General features: G+C 38.1%; 1 protein-coding gene across 1 annotated transcript in view; it reads right to left on the bottom strand.

Moving 5' to 3' along the window:
• The window catches only part of SNAP47 (synaptosome associated protein 47), a gene marked incomplete at its 5' end in the record, with an annotated part of 49,156 nt that overhangs the window by 19,729 nt on the left and 8,795 nt on the right, over window positions 1–20,632 (bottom strand). Inside the window, one exon of the mRNA XM_079703138.1 lies at window positions 5,096–5,586. Coding sequence (XP_079559264.1) covers window positions 5,096–5,586 — 491 coding nt within the window. The remainder of the gene's footprint in view (window positions 1–5,095; window positions 5,587–20,632) is intronic.

The raw sequence follows: 20,632 nt of genomic DNA, 5'->3' as shown, positions 1-20,632 counted from the left end.
CCTTTGACAGTAACTTGCTTGGTACTGCACTGCTATTTACCTTTTTCAGCATCTTTTCAAACTGGGATCTCCCCAACTAGCTTTTCTGAAAGCACGGCCCATGTCTAATTCACACTTGTGCCCAGCACTGTGCTCCTGCACTGCCACTCTGGTTTCCATTTCAACACCTACAGCTATGTTACAGTTAGAGACATACTATTGTTGAATGTTTAACAAATGGGATTACTTAAACAACCAGAAAACCAAAACTGAGGATTTTTCTTCCTGGAATATACTAATAAGAGATGTTTTTCACAACGAGCTGTCGGATCAGCAGGATCCTGCCTAATACAAAACTTGGCCACCCCCGCGAACTCCGTGTTGAGACTTGTGTTGCTGACTCAGTTACTTCAATGCTTTGAAATATCTTCTGAAAAAATTAATTTAGTTCAGTATAAGATGGTTTTTGTCTCAAAAGTCCTTAGTTATCTCAGTTAAACAAAATAATCACAAATTGTTCAAGCTACATGCTACCTTACAGATGATTCCACTTTCCAAGAACAAGGAGGCATCGAGGGAAACCCTGAGTAAGGACTGCGCTGGCAGGGCAGCAGCACTGGGACGCCAGTCTCCTTTGTGCATCAGACATAGACTCCTGACCTCATTGCAAGTTCAGACCAAAGACCACCAGGGCCTGACCTGGGAGCAGAAAAACCGCTCCAAGCCTGTCCAGCCTTGAGCAAATCTTTCTCCCTGTCTCTGGGCCCCGTACGCCCCATTGATGACACAGGAAAATGCCTACTCTACCCAGGGATGGATCCAGCAGCTTATATAACTAGGGTGGGAAGCCCTTTCAGAAAAAAAACACAAAACGCCCCATGTCCTCAATACAGCAGGAAGTGTAACAGAGAGAAAGCTGAAATGGAGAGAGACAGCAGTCTCAACTGACTCATGGGTCCTTGGAAGGGATCAAGTGGGTGAAGGCCAAGCAGCTCTCCGGGGGTCTGTCGATAGTCAGGGGGTCACCGTGTCCTAATAAACTAATAACATGGGGCTTGTCTGAAGTCAGTGCAGTGCTTGTGCCCTAGTGACCATATGGAGGGGTCTGTTGGTGGTCAACCTGATACCCATATCCTAGTGACCACATGGAGTCTGTTGGTGGTCAGCATGGTGCTTTGTCCCAGGGTCAGAACTTTACTATTTCAAAAGATGATCTTAAATTAATGACCCTATGCAGAGACTTCAATGCCTCAGAAGTTTATTTATCATTACACAGAGATGCACGTGCCTTCTGGTTACCTGGGCATGTCCTGGGTGCTGGAGATGGGGTGAGAAAAGACAGACTTGTGTCTGATTCTGGAGCACACATCCTAGTGTGGGAAGTTGAACAGCAAACCAGAGGGTACCAGCACCAGAGGGCAAGTGCTAGGCAAGATTTCTATAGGATCAGTGAATGGGAAACCAGTCCTCTTAAATTAGGTGGTCAGAGAAGGCCCCTCTCAGAAGGCGACAGTTCGCAAACAGTGAAAACAAAAATCAGTACCAAAAAACTCTTTAAAAATGCTATGCACAGACCTTGCTCTTATATGATAAGAGCTTTGTGGGCTTCCTCCCAAAACCCATTACCCCAGTGGATCATGAGACAACATGACACAAAGTCCAACTAGGGAAGAGTCTACAAAAACCTGACCACTACTCCTGAAGACCATCAAGATCATCAAAGCAAAGAGAGTCTGAGAAACTGAAACAGTCAAGAAGAGTCCAAGGAGATGAAACGCCGAAATATCATGTGGGATCCTGGATGGGATTCTGGAACAGTAAAACATAAGGAAATCTGAATAAAATATGGACTTTAGTGAATAAAGGTGTATCAGTACAGGCTCATTAGTTGTGACAATGAACGATACTAATGTAAGATGACAAGAATAGGGAAAACTGGGTGTGGGAGACATGGGAACTCTCTGTACTATCCTCACAACTTTTTCTCAAGTCTGAAACTATTCTAAAATTTAAAAGATTATTTTAAAGATACTATGCAGAAAAACAGCAATTTGCAACTGCTCTCCCTTAAGGTGGGATCTGCCCACCTGTATCATTTCCAGCCCTTGAAGCCCAGGAGACTCTCTTCCTCCCCCAGTCCTGGCCTGGCCACCCCAGGCCCTCAACCTGTCTACTCTATACATTACTACAGAGGTCTCTGGAAAGTTCTTCTAGGACACTGGTTCCTAACACTAGTCCCCTGTTACTAGACCGCCACCTTCTGGCCACACAATTTACCAAAATAGCTCATCGAGGAGAGAAATATGTTTCTGAGAGGTCAAAGTCATGGTTTCTACCTCCACTGTTTCTGTAGTTTCCAGTGCAGAACAGTAAAAACAGAGGTGCTGACAGATACAACAACAAGAGAGGTAACAATGAGAAGTAAGTTCTCATTGCTGGGCTTGTGCAGGATTAAAGTTCCAAGCAAATGAGATACCATCTTGCTTACTGAACTCAGCATGCCAGCTTCTTCCAAACATGACTCCTTGTCACCTGTACCTCTCCAAATCCACAGCTGTAAGGTACACCTGCCTCGCCTATGCAGGGAGGCTTCACCAGGGGAGGATGGCACTTCATGCTCAGTGCAGACTCAGACACACTGTAGGGATCCTACCCACAGGCTAAAGTTAGCACTGAGATGAAAACCCATCTGTCACTGTGGATGCGGCTCAGCTCATTCCATACATATACAATCCGTTACTGTGATGGGTGAGGCCATAGTCCCCAGTTATTCAATCCAACCCTAATCTAGGTGTTACTGGGAAGGTATTTGTAGACGTGGTGAAGGCTCTCAGTCAGTTGACTTTAGTGAAGGGAGCCTGTCCTAGACAATCTGGTGGGCCTGGTTCAATCAGCTGAAAAACCTTAAAAAGTATATCTGCAGCCTCCTTGAGGAGAAAGACGTTCAGCCTCTGGTCAGCAGCCTCAGCTTGTGCACAAGAGGTTCATTTTCCCCTTCCTGATGGGTGGCCCTGCAGAATGTGCACTCACTCAGCTTCCTGCAGTCTGATTATGGCTGCAGAGGCCCTGGCACTCACTCCCTCCTCTCTAGCCCCATCTGCCACCTGTATGCTTGGAGTCAGAGCTTACCATCCCATCTTCCTCGGGACCCACCCTCCATGACAGCAAGGCACAGCAAGCTTGCACCCTTCTCACTTGTACAGTGTGACTTTCTGTGACACACGTGACATGCTCGCATCTGCCATCTCATTTGTAACATTCTATGCCGTGTTCTCTCTCTGAAACCACCATGCCTAACATAAAACCCACGAATGTGGTAGAGCGCCATAAGAAGGATAGTTTTCAGGACTGTGGGTACCTGGCACCACGCCTGGCACAGAGGGATTCTCCAACAGCACTGTCAGAACCAGCAGCCCACGGTACTCTGCATCTGGTCCCACCAGCCAGGGCCTCCTCCCTCCTCTCACTGCTGAGGCTCCTCCCAGAGGAAAACAGCAGTGAGGGGGACTCAGAGATTTGGGGTATCAGAGAGGCTACCCAGCTGAGCTTGCAAATGGCCTTTCCTGAAGGGCCCTTCTGGTCAGGATCTTATGTTGGCTGGTACAGTGTACCCTTCTTGGCCCTTTTATGGGCCAGCTTCTGAGTCCTGCCTTGAATGAGGGGCCAAAGAAAAATCTGGAGATGTAAGTTTCTAAATTAAGAAAGTAAGTTTCTAAATTAAGTTTTTACATTAACATTTCCAACATTTTGATACTTATGGGACCAGATCTATTATCAAGTAATTTCTTTTTGAAACTTGAAGTCATCTAGAATAACATCAAAATATTCATATGTTAGGGAAACAGATTACATATTGGAATTGAAATCAATCACTTAAGAGGAAACAAGAAAAGGAACTGGAATAGTAACAAACATATCTCTTACTTTAAACAAACTCTAGCAATCAAAGTTAATAAGAAAAGACTATTACTTGTTAGAAAAATCACTATAACATAGAAGTAATGTCACCTATAATGCTAGTATTAGAACATTTTATGACTTTGGGATGCCTTAAGCAGGGCTCAAAAATAAACTTAAGGGGAAAAATGGTAAATCTGACCACAGCAAAATTAAAGATTTCTGTAATGGAAGCTGACAATCTAGGAGAAGTATTGGTAGCTTCTAAAGTCAACAAGGGATGAATATCTAGAATGAATAATGAACTCCTGCAAATCAGAGAGAAAAAAAAAAAGCCCAGTAGGAAAAAAAAAAAAAAAAAAAAAACCCAGAACAAGCAACCCACAGAGCAAAATCTGTGGGACCAAAAAGCAACTAAAAGGCGTCAGATGCTCCACCTCACAATCAATCAAAAAAATAAAAATACCTTTAAGATACCACTTGACATCCGTCAGAATGGCAAAACTGAGAAGTCAGATGCCACCAAGTTATTCTATGCTAGGGAGGAGGCTGGGACCTGGGGACATATCCACATGTCCGGCCACCCACACTAGAGCCTCAGGCCAAACTCAGCTATACCCTCTATGCCCCACAGAGACCTAAAAGAGGATACTGCAACCACAATGCCAAGAAAAGCAAGGGTTTCCCAATACTTTTGGGATGCTAAAAAAAAAAGCACACAAAAACTATGCTGCATAGTTTTCAAAAATTCTGATATCCAAATGCACATCTGGAAGGTGGGCTGGGAATACCTCAATTAAGTGCCAAGAAAACCGAGTGTGATGCTGGGTCTGGGAAGAGACTGGAGACACACCAGAGCAGGTGGGGACGATGCTAGTTAAGACCCTAAAGTGTTGGTTCTCAAATCAAACAGAGCAAAGAGGTGAAAACATCTAACCTGGAGCTTTCCTTTGTTCTGAAAGCATCACCAAAACCATTTCTGACCTATTTGAAAAGGCACAGCTCTCAAGTATATGATAAGCCTGAGTGATTTGAGATTCAGATGGCAACTACTAAGGAAAATGGTCTGAAATTATTTTTATTTACAAACAAATAGGTAGTCACTAGTGAGCTGAAACCAGCAGTCGCTCTATGTGATGCATCATGGCAACGCACCATGGGTGTGTTGAGTTTGTGACTTTAGAGGTTTTGCGCACAGACTGTTTTGATGATCACTCACCTGCATGCCAGACTGAATAGCCCTTCTCTGCTAGGGGAGAGGTTCTAGTGCTTCTGAGCATCAAGGCATCTTCTAAAAACTCGATCTTCTTGCTGAACTGCACTTCCAAAATGGGGATAACCTCCGGCATCTTGGCAGATATCAAACGATAAGCTATATCTGGCTTCCCAATGAACCGCTGGCGGATGCTAATTTCATAAGGTGTATGAACCTTGATGTCATCTACTTCTTCTCTTTCAAATCTGTGCATGAGCAAAGAATCTGAGTGGTGGATTTCCAACCCAGAAACAAGGACGGTGAGCCTTCCTGGTTTAACATGAGATTCTGTTCTTTGGGAAATAACAGCAGGAATTTTGATCACTATCCCTTCTTTTCCAAAAGCTTTGGAAGTAGCCATTGAGACGTCCCACTTGGGCTTTGTTTCTGATGGCATCTTCCAAAGCTTGAAGCTAAAGGGCCACCAAGAAGGAGACTCCAGTTCTGTCAGCAGCCTGAAAAAGCAAACAAAACACAGAAAGTAGTCAATCAGTTAATTTTTTTTTTGAAAACTGTTTTGACTTTTATAAAGAATGTTACCATTTTATACTTTTCTTTTCCACAAGCACTCCATGAAGTAGAAAAAGCAGGAATTATTATCTCCACATTTTAGAAAAGAAAACTGAGGCTAAGAGCAGTGGGACATTTGCCTACAGATACAAAACTAACCAGAAGGTAGACACACAACAAAAACACACATCTTGTGACTAGAATATTGCTCTTTTCACACTTGACCTGGGGTAATTTTGACCAAAATAAATCCTGATCATAATCTCTAGAGAGCTGTCTAATAGAACTTTCTTCAGTAATCTGTATTGCCTAATCCAGTAATGGGGACATGTGGCTACTGGGCACCTGAAATGTAGCTAATGCAATGATGAATTGAATTTTAAATTTAATTTTAATGTGGCTAGTGGCTACCATATTGGACAACTCTAAATTAACCACTAATAATATCCAGAGATACATCTAAGAAGCCAATAAGAGAGGAAAACAGTGGAAGCAGGAAAGGAAAAGCAAAGGAACAAAGATCAAATGGAATAAACAGAAAACAAATAACAAGATGGTGGAATTATCACAACCATATTAGTAATCATACTAAATGTAAGTGGACTAAATTCTCTAATTAAAAGGCAGATTGTCAGCCTTTAAAGGCAGATGGTCAGTCTATAACAAGACACAGTTATATCTTGTCGACAAGAAGCAATGTGAAATATAAAGATACAGATACACTGAAAGTAAAGGGATTGGAAAAGTAAAGTAAAAAGATATCATGCCAAAAGTAAACTTTAAGACAAGGAGTGTTACTGGGGAAAAAGAGGAACAATGCATAATAATAAGAGGATGAAGCCAAAAGACAGACTTAATGATAGTAAATATGCGTGCATCTAATAACAGAACTTCAAAATTCATTAAGCAAAAACTGGCAAAACTAAAGGAAGAAATAGACAATCATACCTATAGTTGTAGATTTTAACAAACTGCTCTCCACAATTGATACAGCAAGAAGACAAAAGTAATTAATAAGAATATAGAAATTTTGAACAACACTATTCAACCATCTCAAACCTGACTGATATTTACAGAAACATCATCCAAATGCTGAATGCACTCTGTTAAGTATATTCAGAATGTAAACAATAACAACAAAAAGATTATATATAACAGAGTGGTCAACATGGCAGAGAAGAAACACCTGGAGCTCACCTCCTCCCACAGGTACACCAAAATTACAACTACTTACAGAGGAACTAATGATGAGAAGGACCTGAAGACTAGAAGAAAAAATTTTCCACAACTAAAGTTATCAAGAAGGGACTACAATGAGATGGATAGGAGGGGCGGAGACACAGTATAGTTAAGACCCACATCCCCAGGTAGGTGACATACAAAAGGGAGGACAATCACAATTGCAGAGGTTCTCCCCAAGGAGTGATGGGTCCAAGCCCCACACTGGGCTCCCCAGCCCAGTATTACACCAGAAGATAAGCCCCCATAACATCTGACTTTGAAGGCCAGCGGGACTTACATAAGACAGAGCTAGAGGGCTGTAGGAAACAGAAACTCTGCTCTTAAACAACACAAGCAAAATCTCACATGCTCTTAGACCCAGCACAGAGGGAGTAATCTGAAAGAAGCCTAGGTCAGTCCCACTTGTTGAACTTGGAGAAGCCTGCCAGAGAGGCAGGAGGCCACTAGAACTCCCCCTGGGGACACAGATGCTGGTGGCAGCCATTTATGGGAGCCATTTAGGTTCTACCACGAGGACACTGGTGCTGGCAAGGGCCATTTTGGTGTCTAGACTATCTGCATCGGGACACGGTCCCACCCACCAGCAGGTTGGCCACAGTCCTGGGACCTCCCACACTGACAAGCCAGTTACGTGAGGAAATGACCCTGACTACCAGCAGGCTGAGACCAGTCCTGGACCCACGGCCCTGTAGTCAGCCACACAAGGACCTGGCACCACCCACCAATGGACTGGAACCAGCCCCAGGACCTCAGGCCCTACAACCGACCATACTGGGACCCAGCTCACCCACAAACAGGCTGGCAGCAGCCCCAGGAGTTTCAAGGTCTTTGCTCCACATACTAGCAAGCCGGTACCAGTACCGGGACTTGCCAGCACCTGCAGACAGCAGTCCAAGGCCCCCCAGGCCCCAGAGTCAACTGCACTGGGACCAGGTACCACCCACCAGCAGGCTGAGATAAGCCTCAGAAAACCCCAGGGCCACTCAGTTGGCCGCTCTGGGACCTAGCCTTGCTCACCAGTGGCCAACAGCCTCTGCATGAGGCAAGGCCTGGTAGCCAACTGGGACAGGGATAGCCCTGCCTACCAACATGCCCACAGGGGCATCACTCGATCATAAAACTCTGGTGCTGCTGGGCACCATAGGATGTCTCCTACACAAGCCTACTTCTCCAAGATCAAAAACGTAACCAACCTAATTCATAGAAATAAACACAGAAAATTAGGTAAACAAAAGGAGGTGACAAAGGAGCACATTCCAAACGAAGGAAAAGATAAAATCCCAGGAGAAGAACTAAGTGAAGTGGAGATAAGCAACCTACCCAGTAAAGAGTTCAAGGTAATGATCATAAAGAAGCTCAACAAACTCAGGGAAAGAATGAATGGCCACAGTGAGAAGTTTAAGAAGAGATAGAAAATATAAAGAAGAACCAAATAGTAACTGAAACTAAAAAATACACTAGAAGGAATCAACAGATTAGATGATACAGAGGAACAGACAGGTGATCTGGAAGATAGAGTAGTTGAAATCACCCAAGTTGAACAGAAAAAAGAAAGAGAAATTTTAAAAAATGAGGACAGTTTAAGATAACTCTAGTCTCATACCACAGTACTATGAGACAAGAAATCAACTATAAGAAAAAAAACTGCAAAAAACACAAACACATGGAGGCTAAACAATATGCTAGTAAAACCCAATGGCGTCATAGAAGAAATCAGAGGAAATAAAAAAATACTTGGAGACAAAAGAAAATGGAAACATACAATCCAAAATCTGTAAGACACAGCAAAAGCAGTGCTAAGAAGGAAATTTATAGTGATATATGCCTACCTCAGGAAACAAGAAAAATCTAAAATACAACCTAACCTTACATCTGAAGGAGGTAGAAAATGAAAAACAAACAAAACCCAAAGTTAGAAGGAAAGAAGTCATAAATATCAGAGTAGAAATTAATGAAATAGAGACTAAAAAAACAATAGAAAAGATCAATGAAAATTAGAGCTGGTTCTTTGAAAAGATAAATCTTTAGCCAGACTCATCAAGGAAAAAAAGAGAGGACCCAAATAAACAAAATCAGAAATGAAAAAGAAGTTACAAATGAAACGTCAGAAATACAGAGGACTATAAGAGATTACCACAAACAATTACATGCCAATAAGATGGACAATCTAGAAGAAATGGATAAATTCCTAGAAATGTACAATCTTCCAAGATTGAGTCAGGAAGAAATACGAACAGACTAATTATAATTATTAATTTAAAAACTCCCAACAAACAAAAGTCCAGGACCAGTGGGCTTCACAGGTGAATTCCACAGAACATTTAAAAAGGAACTAATGCCTATCCTTCTCAAAGTATTCCAAAAAATTAAACAGGAAAGAATGCTTCCCAACTCATTCTACAAAGCCAGCATCACCTTGATACCAAACCAGACAGACACTACAAAAAAAGAAAATTACAGGCAAATATCACTGATGAATATAGAAGCAAAAATCCTCCACAAAATATCTGCAAAGCAAATTCAACAATACATTAAAAGGACGACACACCATGATCAGGTGGGATCTATCCCAGGGATGCAAGAATGGTTCAATATCTGCATAGCAATCAATGTGATACACCACATTAACAAACTGAAGAATAAGAATTATATGATCTCAAAAGACGCAGAAAAAGCTTCTGATAAAATTCATCATCGATTTATGATAAAAATGTTCAACATTGGGTCTAGAGGGAACATACCTCAACATAATAAACACCACATATGACAAACCTACAGCCAACATCATACTCAACAGTGAAAAGCTGAAAGCATTTTCTTTAAGATCAGGAATAAGACAAAAATGCCCACTCTTGCCACTTTTATGCAACATAGTATTGGAAGTCCTAGTCATAGCAATTAGACAAGAAAGAGAAATAAAAGGAATCCAGATTGGAAATGAAAAATTAAAACTGTCACTGTTTGTAAATGTCACGATACTATATGTAGAAAATCCGAAAGATGCCACCAAAAAACTACTAGAACTCATCAATGAATTCAGTAAAATTTCAGGATACAAGATTAATATGCAGAAATCTATTGCATTTCTATACACTAATAACAAACTATCAGAGAAATTAAAAAATAATCCCATTAACAATTACATCAAAAAGAATGAAATACCTAGGAATAAATCTAACTAAGGCAGTTAAAGACCTATATTTGGAAAACTATAAGACACTGATGAAAGAAATCAAAGGTGACAAAAACAAATGGAAAGATACCATGCTCATGGATTGGAAGAATTAATATTATTAAAATGATCATACTATCCAAGGCAATCTACAGATTCAAAGCAATTCTTATCAAAATACCAATGGCATTTTTCACAAAACTAGAAAAAAAATCCTAAAATTTGTATGGAAACACAAAAGACGCAGAATAGCCAAAGCAATCCTGAGAAAGAAGAACAAAGTAGGAGGTATCATGCTCTGATTTCAAACTATACTACAAAGCTACAGTAATCAAAAAAGTAAGATACTGGCACAAAAACAGACACAAAGATCAATGGAACAGAACAGACAGCCCAGAAATGAAGTCACACTTATATGGTCCATTAATCTACAATAAAGAAGGCAAGAATATACAACCCGTAAAAGACAGCCTCTTCAATAAATAGTGTTGGGAAAACTGGACAGCTACATGCAAAAGAATCAAACTGGACTACTTTCTCACACCATACACAAAAATAGACTCAAAATGGATTAAAGAGTTAAATTTAAGACCTGAAACCATAAAACTCCTATAAGAAAACACAGGCAGTACACCCTCTGACATCAGTCTTAGCAATATTTTTTGGATATGTCTCCGCAGGCAAGGGAAACATAAGAAAAATAAGACACTTGCAAACAATATACATGTACAGGGTTACTATCTAAAATATACAAAGACCTCATACAACTCAACATCAAAAAAAACTAAACAACCCAATTAAAAAAATGGGCAGAGGACCTGAACAGGCATTTTTTCCAAAGAAGACATACAGATGGCCAACATACACATGAAAAGATGCTCAATATCACTTAATTATCAGGGAAATGCAAATCAAAATTACAATGAGATATCACTTCACATCTGTCAGTTGGCTGTTATCAAAAAGACAACAAATAAGAAATGCTGGCAAAGAAATGGATAAAGGGGAACTCTGGAACACTGTTGGTGGGAATGTAAAAAAGAAAACTATGGAAAACATTATGGACATTCCTCAAAAAATTAAAACTAGAACTACCATGAGTTCCAGCAATTCCACTCCTGGGTATTTTTCTGAGGAAAACAAAAACACTAATTCAAAAAGATATATGCACCTCTATTTTCAATGAAGCATTAATCACAATAGCCAAACTACAGAAGCAACCTAAGTGCCCACTGACAGATGAATGCATAAATATGTAGTGTATATATATATATATATATATATATATATATATATATATATACACAATGGAAACCATAAAAAAGATTGAAATCTTGCCATTTGCAACAACATGGATGGACTTGAAGGGTACTGTGCAATGTGAAGTAAGTCAGAGAAAGCCAAATACTGTATGATTTCACTTATATGTGGAATCTAAAACAAAACAAATGAACAAACATAACAAATCAGAAACAGAGTCAAAGATACAGAGAACAAGCAGGTGGTTGCCAGAAGGGAGAGGAGGATGAGTAAAACAGGTAAGGGAGATTAAGAGGTACAAAGTTCCAGGCACAAAATAAATGAGTCAAAGGGATGAAATTCAGCATGGGGAATATAGTCAATAATAATGTAATATCTTTGAATGGTGACAGACAGTAACTAGACCTATCATGGTGATTGTTTTGTAATGTACAGAAATTTCAAAACACTTATGTTGTGCACCTGGAACTAAAATAGTGCTGTAGGTAAATTACACTTCAAAAACTGATACAGATGAACTTATTTACAAAACAGAAACAGCGTCACAGACAAAAGAGAACAAATTTATGGTTACCTAAGGGGAAGGTGGAGTGGATAGATTAGGAATTTGGGATTAAAAGATATACACTACCATATAGAAAACAGATAACCAACAAGGACCTACTGTATAGCACAGGGAACTATATTCAGTATCTTGTAATAACCTATAATGGAAAAGAATCTGGAAAAGAATACATATACACATATATATGTATAACTGAATCACTTTGCTGTACAACTGAAACATTGTAGATCAATTATACGTCAATTAAAATAAATAAAAATCTTTAAAAAGAAACAAACTAATAAAAAAAGGAGATCAGTTTTGTGGTTACTGGAGGTGGAGACTGGGGGAAGGGGAAATTGGATGAAGGTAGTCAAAAGGTACAAACTTCCAATAATAAGATTAAGTACTAGGGATGTAATGTATACAACATGATTAATTTAATTAACACTGACGTATGTTATACACGAAAGTTGATAAGAGAGTAAATCCTGAAAGTTCTTATCCCAAGGAAAAAAATTTTTTTCTGTTCTATTTTGTATCTATCAGAGACAATGGATGTTCACTAAACTTACTGTGGTAATCATTTCATAATGTATATAAGTCAAATCATTATACTGGACCTCAATCTTACACAGTATGGTAGGGCAGTTATATATCAATAAAACGGTAAGAAAAAAAAGAGTATAACAAGTCTCAATAAATTTCAAGTATTGAAATAATATAGAGCATATCCTTTGTCCTCAAAGAAATGAAACTAGAAATCAATAACAAAAAGTTAACTAGAAAATCCTCAAATATTTGGAAACTAAACACAATTCTAAAATAAAGGAACTTAGAAAATATTTGAAGTGAATGAAACTAAAAACATGATACACAAAAAAACAGAGGGATGCAAATAGAGCAGTCATAAGAGGGAAATTCATATCTCTCAATGCATATATTTGAAAACTTCTTAGGAAGGTTTAAAATCAGTGATCTAATTCTCTACCTCAAAAAGTTACAGATTGTACCCAGAGTAAGTAGAAGAAAGGAAAAGTAGGAATCAATGAAATGGGGGCTTCCCTGGTGGCACAGTGGTTAAGAATCTGCCTGCCAAGGCAGGTTTGAACTCTGGTCTGGGAAGATCCCACATGCTGTGGAGCAACTATGCCTGCATGCACCACAACTACTGAGCCTGCGCTCTGGAGCCCGTGAGCCACAACTATTGAGCCCATGTGCCACAACTACTGAAGCCCACGCGCCTAGAGCCCGTGCTCTGCAACAAGACAAGCCACCACAATGAGAAGCCCACACACCGCAATGAAGAGTAGCTCCTGTTCGCTGCAACTAGAGAAAGCCTGTATGCAGCAACAAAGACCCAATGCAGCCAAAAATAAATAAATAAGTAAATTTATTTTTTAAAAAATCAATGAAATGGAAAACAGAAAAAATACAAAATATTAACAGAGCCAGAAGTTGGTTCTTTGAAGTCATTTTAAAAATTAAACCCCTAGCAAGAAATAATAAAGAAAAAAATAAAGAAAATGCAAATTACCAATATCAGGAATAAAAAAAGGGGCATCATCACAGATCATTTAGCCTTTGAAAGGTTTATGGGGAATTTTATACTCAACTCTATACCAATAAATGGGACAACTTACATGAAATACACAAAACACTTGAAAAACCCAAAATTTCAAAACTGAGGCAAGAAATAGTTTAATAATAAGAATAGCCTCACAAGGATATTGAATCTGTAATTTAAAATCTTGCCATAGAGAAAACTGTGGTCCAAGTGGTTTCACTGATGAATTCTGCCAAATATATAGAGAGGAAATCATCATAACTGTATACCAACTCTTTCAAAGAATAGAACAAGAGTGAATGTTTTGCCCATTTAGTTCACAAGACCGATATAACTCCTATACCTAAACCTGATGAGGACATTACAAGGAAATACGTACATAACAATAACCTTCAGTAACATAGATATAGAGTTCCATGAAAATATTAAGTCAAATCTAATAATATATAAAAAAAGAATATAATATCATGATTAAGTGATATTAATCCCAGGAAACTAAAGTTGGTTTAACATTTGAAAATTAATCACTGCAACTTATTTCATTGGTAGAAAAACAAAAGGAAAACTGTATGATCATCACAAAAGATGCAAAAAAAGATTCTGATGAAATTCAGTACTCATTCATGTTAAAACCCCAGCAAGCTAGAAGGAAATTTCTTCAATATTGATAAAGGACATCTATAAAAGCATACATGTATGTATGCATAAAAAAGTACATGTAACAGTATGCCTCACGTTGAAAAAGTCAATGTCTTCTGTTTAAAATCAGAAACAAAGTTAAAAAAATTGGGCAGACTTCTAAAGTATCTGAATTTTGAAAGTATTCCCCAAATCTACACAGAGATCCAATGGCAAAGGGTAGAGCCTTGTCAGCACAAGGCGCTTAAAACATAACCTGTGACTAATCAATAGCTGACCACTAAGCTATGCTGATGCAGGGACAACCACCAGGAACCAAGCCATGCTTAAAAATTAAAACATAAAAAAAATCCAAAAATAAAAAAGCTGCACATGACAGTGGAAACACACTCCACAGAATTAGTTCAGGCAGGTTACTAAAATGAGTAAACAAATAAAAACAACCACCAACACCACCATCCTGTGGCAAGGAGGGAGATCAGAATCCAGAGTTGCAACAATGTATTATTTAAATGCCAAGTTTTCTACAAAGAAGTATGAGATATGCAAGGAAACAGAAAAATGTGACTCATACACAGGAGTAGAAAAAAAAGTCAACAGAATCCATTTCTGAGAGCACTCATATACTGGACTTAAGAGGTGAAGATGTCAAAGAAGTAATTATAAATGTTCAAGAGTTAAAGAAAACCATGTTAAAAAGAGTAAAGAAAAGTATGGTGACAATGATTCATCAGAGACTATCAAATCACAGAGAGAAATTATATAAAAAAGAACCAAATGGAATTTCTCAAAATAAAATGATAGTAAGATACATCCTAGTTAAACTACTGAAAGCCAAAGACAGAGAGAAAACTGTGAAAGCAGCAACAGAAAAATGATTTATCATGAATAAGGGAATCATAATAATATTAACGGTTGACCTCTATCATAAACCTTGAGCACCAGAAGGTAATGGGATGACAAAAGCCAAGTTCTGAGAGAAATAAAACTGCCAGTAGAGAGTTCTACACCATAAAACTATCAGGGAAAATACATTACCAAACACATAAATACTGAGAAACTTCACTGCTAGCAGGCCTGTTTCCTGAAAAAAAGACTAAAGGATGTTCCTTGGGCTGAAAAGAAATGACACCCCCAGAAGGAAACTCAAATCCACACAAAGAAACAAAAAGCACTGGTAATGAGGTCGTGCAGGTAATTAGAGAATGTAAGTATTTTGTTTACTTTTCCTAACTGATTTAAAAGATAATTGCATAAAATAATAATTTTAAATTATACTGAGGCTTATAACATATAAAGATATAATATATATGACAAATAATGGCATAAAAGGGGGTTAGGAGTGTGACAACAGATAGTAACTCAAGTCCACAGGTAGAAATGATGTGTACTGAAAGCAGTATTTGGATTAGAATAAAATATTCTATATTTTTCTTTCTTCTCTTAATTTCTTTAAAATATACAACTGTACAAAGTAATAATTATAGTACTGTTTTATTGCGTTTAAAATATATATAGACGTACGATATATGACAATGGCACAAAGGTAGGGGAGGGAATGAAGCTATAATGGAGTACATTAAATTGGCATTAATCTGAAATAGATCATAAGATGTACACTGTAATATCTAACATAACAATTAAGAAAATAATTTTTAAAATACTAATGAAATAATTTAAATAGTACACTAGAAAAAAATCTAATGCACACACAGAGGTGGTAAAGGAGAAACAGGAAGAAAAAAAGCTACAGACATATAGAAAACACATAGCAAAGTCACAGAAGTAAATTCAACCATACCAATAATTAGAATAAATGTAAATGAATAACATTGTAATCAAAAGTCAGAAGTTGTCACTCTGGATTAAAAAAAAAGATCAGACTACATGTTGTTTATAAGTGACACATTTTAAATTCAAAGATATAGACTGCAAATAAAAAGAGAAAAGGTACACCACGCAAACAGTGATCATAAGGGAGGTATAGAGTTATACTATTGTTATTAGACAAAATTAAAAATTTTTTTTAATTAATACAGATGAAGAGAGTCATTTTATAATGATAAAAGGGTCAATTCATTATGAAGAAACAATAATTATGAATATATACACACCTAACAATAGAATCACAAAATACATTATGAAAAAATTGACAGAATTGAAGGAGAAATAGACAATTCAACAATAATAGTTGGAGATTTCAATGCCCTACTCTCAAAATGGACTGAAAAAACCATCAAAGATACAGAACACTTGAACATTATCAACCAATTCCATCTAACTGGTATCTAAATAACGCTTCATCTGACAACACTGGGATGTACACTCTTCTCAAGTATAAATGGAACATTCTCCCACATAGATGCTATGCTAGACCATGGGTCAGAAAACTTTTTATACAAAGGGCCAAACAATAAATATTTTAGGCTTTGAGGACCAACTGTCTCTGTTACAAATATTCAACTCTTCCATTAGACCAGGAAAACAACCACAAATGAATGGGCATGGCTGTGTCCCAATAAAACTTCATTTGTAAAAATAGGAGGTGGGATGAATTTAGTCCACTGTCATTTGCCAGCTCCTTGCTAAGTCATAAAACAGGTCTCAATAAATTTAAAAAGATTTAAATAATGCAAAGTGTCTTTGTTCCCTGACCATGATGGAATGAAATAGAAATCAACAGAACGGAATTTCAGAAGACCACAAATATTTGGAAATTAACCCACTTCCAAATAACCAATAGGTTAAAGAAAGAATCCTGAGGACAATTAGAAAATGGCCTGAGCTACATAAAAATAAAAATACTGCATACCAAAATTTATGGGATGCAGCTAAAACAGTAATTAGAGGGAAACTTATAACCATAAAACCTGTATTACAAAAGAAGATCTCAAATCAAAAACATAAGCTTTCACATTAAGAAACAAGAAAACAGAAGAGCAAATTAAAGAGGGGAGGAAATCAATGAGATGGAAAAGAGAAATATAAAAGAAAAATCTTTGAAAACAAAAATTAATTATTAGAAAATATCAACAAAATTGACAAACTTTTCAGTTGGACCAACCAAGAAGAAAGAACACAAAAATTACTAAAATCAGGACTTCCCTGGTGGTCCAGTAGGTAAGACTCCACGCTCCCAATGCAGAGGCCCCAGGTTCGACCCCTGGTTGGGGGACTAGATCCCACATGCATGCCACAACTAAGAGTTCACATGCCGCAACTAAGAAGCCCTCATGCCGCAACTAAAAGATCCCACACACCACAGTGAAGATCCTGCGTGCCACAACTAAGACCCAGCACAGCCAAAATAAATAAATAAATAAATAATCTTTTAAAATATTACTAAAATTGGGAATGAAAGCAGAACATTAATACAGACCTTACATAAATGAAAAGGATTATAAAGGAAGCCACAAGCAACTTTACGCTACAACATTAGACAATTTAGATAACATTTAAAAATTCCTAGAACACCACAAACTACTAAACTGACTCAAGAAGAAAAGGAAAATTTGAATATACCTATTCAAGTAAAGAAATGAATTGGTAATTATATTCCACACACACAAAAAACTCAGGCCCAGTTGGCATCAGTGGTAAATTCTATTAAGATTTAAAGAAGAAATAATACCAATTCTTCACAAATTTCTCCAGAAACTACAGATGAGGAACAGTATTACCCAAACCAAAGTTAGATAAACACATCACAAGAAAGAGAACTACAGACCAATAAATCTTGTGACTACAGACACAAAATCCCCAACAAAGTTACCAAACCAAACCCAAAAGGACTATGTACCATAACCAAGTGGGACTTATCACAAGAACAAAAATATCTGAAATGTTTAGTTTCTGAAAATCAATTAATGTACTACACTGTATTAACAGAATCAAGGACAAAAACCACATGACCATCTCAATAGATGGTGAAAATGCATTTGATAAAACCCAATATTCATTCTTAATAAAAACACTAAATGAACCAGATACAGAAGTGAACTTCCTCAATCTGATATTAGAAACCTACAGGCAACATCAAACTTAATAGTGAAAGACTGAATGCTTTCTCCCCTAACACTGGGAACAAGTAAAGGATGTCTGCACTCACCACTTCCAGCCAACACTGTATTACAAATTCTAGATAGTACAATTAGGTAAGAAATAGAAATAAAAGGCATCAAGATTAGAAGCAAAAAAGTAAAACAATCTTTATTCACAGAAGACATGATTCTGCAGGTGGAAAATCCTACAGGTCCACACAGAAGCCACTAGGACTAATAAACAAATTCAGAAAGTTGGCTGGATACAAGACAAGATCAATTGAAGGCCTTCCAATTCGAGGACTAGATAGAGTAGATACACTTCTCCCTGTTCTCCCCACTAAATACAGTTTAAAACCCTGGATATTATATATGAAACACACATAAGATTATGGAGAGTGGAGAGAAAAAGTCAGGCTGGTAGGTCTCAGGACTTCAGAAACTTTGAGGAAGTGAGTTCTCTTTTTATTTACTATATTCTGAATTGAGTCCTGAAGAAGCCAGAAACCTGGATAAACAGACAATAATTAAATAAATAAAAGCCTGCTCTCCCTACCCTATAGAAAAGGGGAAGCTGTCAAGACAGAGAACTTTTAGTCAATAACAGCCCTACTCCGGCCAAACTCCCCAGAAAGAAGTGCAGCCCACGCCCACCCTCATCAGCAAACACCACGTGAGGAGCATAGACATGGACCCTCTCCTACCTGCACTGAGGGGTACTTCTTCCTAACTGGGGTAGTGTCAGAGAAGGCCATGTGAGGAGCCAGCAGTAATGAGGGAAACCTTACAGGTCAACATAGGCCAGGAGCAGGTAACAAGACAGCCCTCATTCTCCCAATCAGGGTGGTATTAGCAGAGACCTATGGGGAAACCTGAAATTCCACTCCCAGTCAGTAGCAACAGGTGTCCTTTTCCATCTCAAGGCATAAACTAGGGCCAAGAGGAGAATCTGGACTCTCATCCCCACATGGCAGTAAGAAGAATCAGCGTCTTGCTCCCCGGGGCAATGTGTCAAAGGAAGATCTGCTAAAACAGAAGATAATGTCCAGAGTCCCATAAGATAATACCCTATACAATACAGAAAGAGAATAGATAGATTAGTGGTGACCTGGGCTAGGGTGAGAACAGAGAGTGACAGCAAATGGGCTTGAGGCAACTTTTGGGGGTGATGGATATGTCCTAAAATTGAACTATAGGGATGTTTGTCCAACTTTGTAAATTTACTAAAAATCATTTTTCATATAAAATGAGTGAATTTTGTGGTATGTAAATTAGAAAGCTGTTCTAAAATATCTACACAGACACAATGGAGTAAAAAAACATCTAAAATAGGGGAAAAAAACATTAGTCACAAAGAAACAGTAAATTCTCTTTAGCAATAACATATGCAAAGAGCACAATGGAAAAACATCTTCAAAATGTTGAGATAAATTTGGCTCAACTGTGAAGAGCCAAATTATCATTCAGAGTGTCAGTAAAATAAAGGCATTTTCCAACATATAAAGACTGAGACAATACTTACTCACAGACCCCAGTGAACACAGAATCAGACCAATTATTTCACCAAGTAGATTCCAGCAAACTGTGATCAAGTCTGCGTTACTAACATGTCCTCGTTTCATTTAAAGAGACATGTGTGAACCTGTGTGCTTAACTGAACAGAACAGACTGCATTTTGGATTTGAACTCCACCTTATGCTGATATAGCAGGAACCAAATTTTACTCTTGTACTGGACAAAGGCAGATGGCTGACCACATGACTGCTGTGGCCACATTTCCAAGATAAAATCTGGACACTCCAACAATAGATTTCCTAGTATCCTATGCAAAGTGCTTAGAAACCCAATAAAACGTAAATTGTAATTATATCTTCCAATCACAATTCTTGACAAACAACTGAGGTAATGGTTCTAAGACACCAAATAAATTCTTTTGTTTATTTTAGCTGTGCCTCTTTTCTTGGTTGACATTCATAATACCAAAAAGTAGGAAGTGTCTAATCCAGAATTTTAATATATGTAAATAAACTTTGTTTTCTAAAAATTCACTATGTAGTCCTTATTTTACCACAGAATGTGAGGAAGTGGTAAATATCTGATTAAAGAACGGCATGGCTGTTGAATGAGCATTAGGGAAGCAGGGCTCTTAACTCCCTCCCAAGAGGCAGCTGCAAATAAAGCCTCTGGATGCCAACCTCACTGACAAGACTTGCTCCAGTCACTGTGACGTTCTGCGCCACCCCTTGCTTCTGCTCTGTAACGTGGACTTTACCTGGTATTTGTCTGCAGACCATTCACCCAACATAGTTCTATTTAAAGTGTAAAAAATGGTCACAGGAACTGTCCAGGAACCCATGATATTATATAATTTAACGTTTACAATCCTAGACATTACTCCTTGCTAAATTATTGGATTAAAAATGTCACAACATGCTCAAAGATGGAACAGTTTAAGGTTCAATAAGGTATTAATTGCAACAGATTGAAACTCAAATATTTTTAAATCCAGGGATTCAAAAGGATATTA

Source organism: Hyperoodon ampullatus (assembly GCF_949752795.1).
Source record: "Hyperoodon ampullatus genome assembly, chromosome: 4".
Classification (NCBI taxonomy): Eukaryota; Metazoa; Chordata; class Mammalia; order Artiodactyla; family Ziphiidae; genus Hyperoodon; species Hyperoodon ampullatus.
Note: the sequence above shows the minus strand (reverse complement) of the source record. Positions and strands in the feature narration are given on the sequence as shown.